Raw genomic sequence first — 5,232 nt, forward strand, 5'->3', positions numbered from 1 at the left:
CACACCAGGGGTAATGCTACTTAGTAAATGAGTTTGCCAACCATTCTGATGAAAGTATTAAAGAGAATATCCATTACATTCCTGGGGAGATTGTTGACAATGATAATGATTTTCTATGGGAATAGGAACAATTCTTATTCCCCCAAACCTTATTGCGTTTAAAATGTTACTTTTACAAAAAAAAAAAAAAAAAACTCACCTCTGAATATCTTTTGAGTATATACACAAATGCTAGTCATTTAGAGTTGATCAATATTAAGTATTACTCAATAATGGCCCCTACATACCAATTTATTCCCAGGTAAGATTTGGTTGCTTTAAGGGAAATTGTTAGAAATGAACCAAGGGATAGGGAAGAAGGAAGCTGCCAAGCAAGTGCCCACCTGCTCACACCCACAGTCATCCACTCAGGAGACAGCAGCACATGGTCTGCAAAAAAGTCATGCATTCCAAAGCAAATAAATTTCATCAGAGTAAAACAAGCCATTTGAATATCTTACTTTCCCGAGGATCACCTCACTGAAGGGCCCTGGTGGTCCATAGGGTTAGTTTAGTCCAATTTGACAACAGTATGGATTCTAAAATGCCTAATGATGTTGCAGTGATGACTGAAAGCTTTCCCACACTCATCACACTCATATGGTCTCTCTCCAGTGTGGCTTCTCTGATGTTTTATAAGGAGTGTTCGCCTACTAAAGCTTTTACTGCACTGACTGCACTGATAGGGTTTCTCACCAGTGTGGATTCGGAGATGCTGGAAAAGCCCGGCATTCTGGCTGAAGGCTTTCCCACACTCATTATAGTGATAGCGCTTCTCTCCAGTGTGTATTCTCTGATGCTGAACAAGGTACGAGCTCAGGCGGAAGGTTTTCCCACATTCTTCACATTCATATGGTTTTTCCCCTGTGTGGATCCTTCTGTGTCTAATGAGGCCATTGCTGGCACTAAAGGCTTTCCCGCAGTCTTTACATTGATAGGGTTTCTCTCCAGTGTGGCTCTGCTGATGTTCAATCAGGCCTGACCTCTGGCTGAAGGTCTTTCCACATTCTTCACATTCATATGGATTCTCCCCAGTGTGGATTCTCTGGTGCTGAATGAGAACTGAACTCTGAGTAAAGCTTTTCCCACACTTGTTGCACTTGTGACATCTCTCTCCAGTGGGCTGTCCGCTCTGTTTTTCTGCCCTGCTCTCATGTTTACACATTTCTCTATATTTAGAATCTAAAGGAATATCTCTTTGGAGTCTGCTATTCTCAGAATGTCCCATTTCTTTTAAGACTTCCTGTTTTGATGTCAAGTCCTGGTTTTTAAGTACAGTTTCACCATCTAGAATAATAAGTAGATCAATGTCATTTTTTTCCTTTATGAAAGAGTATAACCATAGGATGGGAAAGAGGAAGATTCATGTCAAATATACACAATTTAGGATCCAAAACTGGTAGTGTAATGTAACAACCTAAATTGAGATATGGAGACAAAGTAAGGGGTAACCAGCACCTGCTGAAATGGCTGGAGGTCACCCAGACAAGGTGAGACTTCCAGAGAAGAGGTACACAAGCAGGCACTGTGAAGGGCTTACTACAAAGCAGGTGCTGCTCTAAATGTTTTATATATATTAACTTATTAAATCTTCAAATGACTCTCTGACTCTGTACTCTGATTATTTCCATTTTACAGACGCATAAAGTAAAGGCACAGGAAGGTGACTTGACCTGTTCAATGTCACATAGCTTCTAAGTAGCAGTGCTTAAATTCCAACTGAAACAATTTGGTCCCGGAGTCCACAGTCTCAACTATTACCCTATATTGGACCACCAGAGATCCTCTGAATGGACCTAAAAACGTCCTTACTTTGTTCTTCAAATTTGTGGAGCCCAAAAGATTCACATTTGAGCTGTGTCACCATGGACTGAAGCTGGAAAGCTGTTGATTCTTGCTTGGCCTTCAAATGCATTGCATCCCCTGAGAGCATTTCGGCAAGTCCATGTTCACAATCTGGGGCCTAAAGGCAGGGAGGTATATTTAGATTCATAAGAGGACGACTACTGGAACCTGGACTCACACTCAGTGAGAGAGATCATATGGAACTGTATGAGACATTTTATGCAATTGCACAGTGGAAAGCCCAGAGTTTAATTCCACACCCAAAAGCAGAAGGGGGAGAACAAGAGTGGCCCAGTGAGGTGTGATGGTTTAAAATATGTTCGTAAGCTCTTCAACATTATTTCCACTAAAAGGTGGAGCCTGATTTCTCTCCCCTTGAGTGAGAGTTGTACTTAAAATGGCTCATTTATACTGAATAGAATGTATGGCAGAAGCCAGTGTATATAATTTCTGAGACTAAGTCATAAAAACGTGAGGATTCATCCTTATCCTCTCTTCCTCTATTTCTGTCTCTCTCTCAGAGAAGCCAACTGACATGTTGTGAGGACACTCAATGAGCCCTAAGGAGAAACCTGGTAAAGACCCCTGCCAACAACCAGTGAGGAACCAAGGCCCCCTACCAACAACCATGGGAGTGAGCCATCTTGAAAGTGGACCCACCAGCTGCAGTAGGTCTTCAGGGGACTATAATCTTGGTTGACATCTTCACTGCAACCTCATGAGAGATCCTCCTAAGTGGCTCCCAAAACCTGACTCAGAAACTGGAGGTAATATTTGTTTTTTTTTTAAGCCATTAAAGCTTAGGGGATTACTTGTACCCAGCAACAGAGAACTAATACATGTGGCTACAACCAACCAACCTGGGTCACCAAACTTCACCCTTCATTTCATATTCTATGTCCAGAAGGCCATCTTCCTCCTCTCACCTGGTTCTCTGGTTCACTGAGTTCTCGCTCCAGGTCTTCAACTGCAGCCACTGCCTCCTCCCCACTCTCGGGATGGTGCTCGCATACCCAGGCCTGGAGCTCCTCAGGCAGGATGGTCAGGAACTGCTCGAGGACCAGGAGCTCCAGGATTTGCTCCTTGGTATGTGTGTCTGGCCTCAGCCACTGATGACAGAGTTCCCGAAGCCGGCTCAGTGCTTCTCGGGGACCAGGAGTCTCTTGGTAACAAAAGTGTCTAAAAAGTTGGCGGGAGGCTTCCTGGCCAGAAAAGTTGTTCTCTCGAAGGTAGGTTTCTTGATCCCAGATAGGGTCTTCCTCCACCTTCACAATCTTAAATCCCTCCTGTTCCCCTGCTGAAGCCATTCTGGGATTAATTTAGAAGGGCTCAATCCAGCCTGGGGTGGAGGTGTAAATGATTTAAGATCCTCTGATTTAATCTTCTTCAGAAGGACGCACCTGATGAGAAAAATTATGTCTTAATGAAATAAATAATGAGGAAAAAAACAGTATAAGAATAATATCATACTATCATTCATGTTAATAAAAGGTATACATATGTATGTTTAGAAACTGAAATTTTTAAAAAGGCATATGGCAGAAGACATTACTGACCCCATTTCTTCACCCCTCCCTGTAGACATGGACTTTGTTGTGTGCTCCTGCTGTGATTCTGGGTCTAACACATGACCTGACTTGGCCAGTGTAATACTAACAAGTGTGACAGAAGCTAGTGTGATTGCTCTTACATGGCCGTGCCTTCTATAACTGCTAAGAGGATATACTGGCTTTCAGATGGAGCAGATGAGGCCATCCTAGGTCACCTAACAGCCAGATAACCTCCCCTCCTCCTGCCCCGCCCCAACATGTGAGTGACTCCAGCTGAGATCTGCAGAGCTCACAGCTGACTGCAGATGTACAAGAAAGCACTGCCTAGATCACCAAACGCCACAGACTCATGTACTAAATAAATGTTTATTGTTGTTTCTTGAGTCATTTGAAATAAAGTACTTATTCCAAAAAAATAAACAAAGGGACTTCCCTGGTGGTCCAAGGGTTAAGAATCTGCCTTGCAGTGCAGGGGATGTGGGTTCAATCCCTGGTCAGGGAACTAAGATCCTGCATGCTGCAGAGCAACTGAGCCCACATGCCACAATTAGAAGTCTGCATACTGCAACAAAAGAGAAGATCCCAAGTGCCGCAACTAAGCCCCAAGGCAGCCAAATTAATTAAATTTAAAAAAGAAAAGAAACGAGAGGCTTTAACCAAATGTCTATAGAGCAACAAGTAGGAAAAACATAATTCTGACAAAGCGTGAAGCAATGAAACAATGTGGCTTAGGAGCAAGTACATTTGAATTGGGCCTGAAATAACTAACAGAAATTAGTCAGGCAGAGAAAAGGTGCTGGCAGGAGATTCAACATCACAGGCCAAGCAAACAACAGACTCTTACCCTAACCCATTTAACATGCATCAGAGGATAAACAACAGAATGCACACAGCTGAAGAGTAACAGTGATTATGAGAATACTGAGACTTTACTCTGAATGCAACAGGAGATTAAAAAATATGAAAGAGCAGTTAATGTTAACTGCTCTTTCATACATATAATATATAAATATATATGCTTATTTAACTTATATGCAGAGTACATCATGAGAAACGCTGGACTGGAAGAAACACAAGCTGGAATCAAGATTGCCGGGAGAAATATCAATCACCTCAGATATGCAGATGACACCACCCTTATGACAGAAAGTGAAGAGGAGCTAAAAAGCCTCTTGATGAAAGTGAAAGAGGAGAGTGAAAAAGTTGGCTTAAACCTCAACATTCAGAAAACGAAGATCATGGCATCTGGTCCCATCACTTCATGGCAAATAGAGGGGGAAACAGTGGAAATAGTGTCAGACTTTATTTTGGGGGGCTCCAAAATCACTGCAGATGGTGATTGCAGCCATGAAATTAAAAGCTGCTTACTTTTTGGAAGAAAAGTTATGACCAATCTAGATAGTATATTCAAAAGCAGAAACATTACTTTGCCAACTAAGGTCCGTCTAGTCAAGGCTATGGTTTTTCCTGTGGTCATGTATGGATGTGAGAGTTGGACTGTGAAGAAGGCTGAGCGCCGAAGAATTGATGCTTTTGAACTGTGGTGTTGGAGAAGACTCTTGAGAGTCCCTTGGACTGCAAGGAGATCCAACCAGTCCATTCTGAAGGAGATCAGCCCTGGGATTTCTTTGGAAGGAATGATGCTAAAGCTGAAACTCCAGTACTTTGGCCACCTCATGTGAAGAGCTGACTCATTGGAAAAGACTCTGATGCTGGGAGGGATTGGAGGCAGGAGAAGAAGGAGACGACGGAGGATGAGATGGCTGGATGGCATCACTGACTCGATGGACGTGAGTCT

The 5,232-nt window shown here is 42.8% G+C and overlaps 1 protein-coding gene across 1 annotated transcript; it reads right to left on the minus strand.

Moving 5' to 3' along the window:
* Nucleotides 1-550: 550 nt before the first annotated feature.
* ZSCAN31 (zinc finger and SCAN domain containing 31) lies at nucleotides 551-3,191 on the minus strand. The gene is made up of 3 exons (XM_052648168.1): nucleotides 2,811-3,191; nucleotides 1,852-2,002; nucleotides 551-1,326 (listed from the first exon to the last, which is right to left on the minus strand). Exons 1-3 carry the CDS (start codon nucleotides 3,189-3,191, stop codon nucleotides 551-553), a joined length of 1,308 nt encoding a protein of 435 aa, XP_052504128.1.
* Nucleotides 3,192-5,232: the final 2,041 nt, after the last annotated feature.

The sequence above is a fragment of the Budorcas taxicolor genome, chromosome 11 (assembly GCF_023091745.1).
Source record: "Budorcas taxicolor isolate Tak-1 chromosome 11, Takin1.1, whole genome shotgun sequence".
In the NCBI taxonomy this organism is placed as follows: domain Eukaryota; kingdom Metazoa; phylum Chordata; class Mammalia; order Artiodactyla; family Bovidae; genus Budorcas; species Budorcas taxicolor.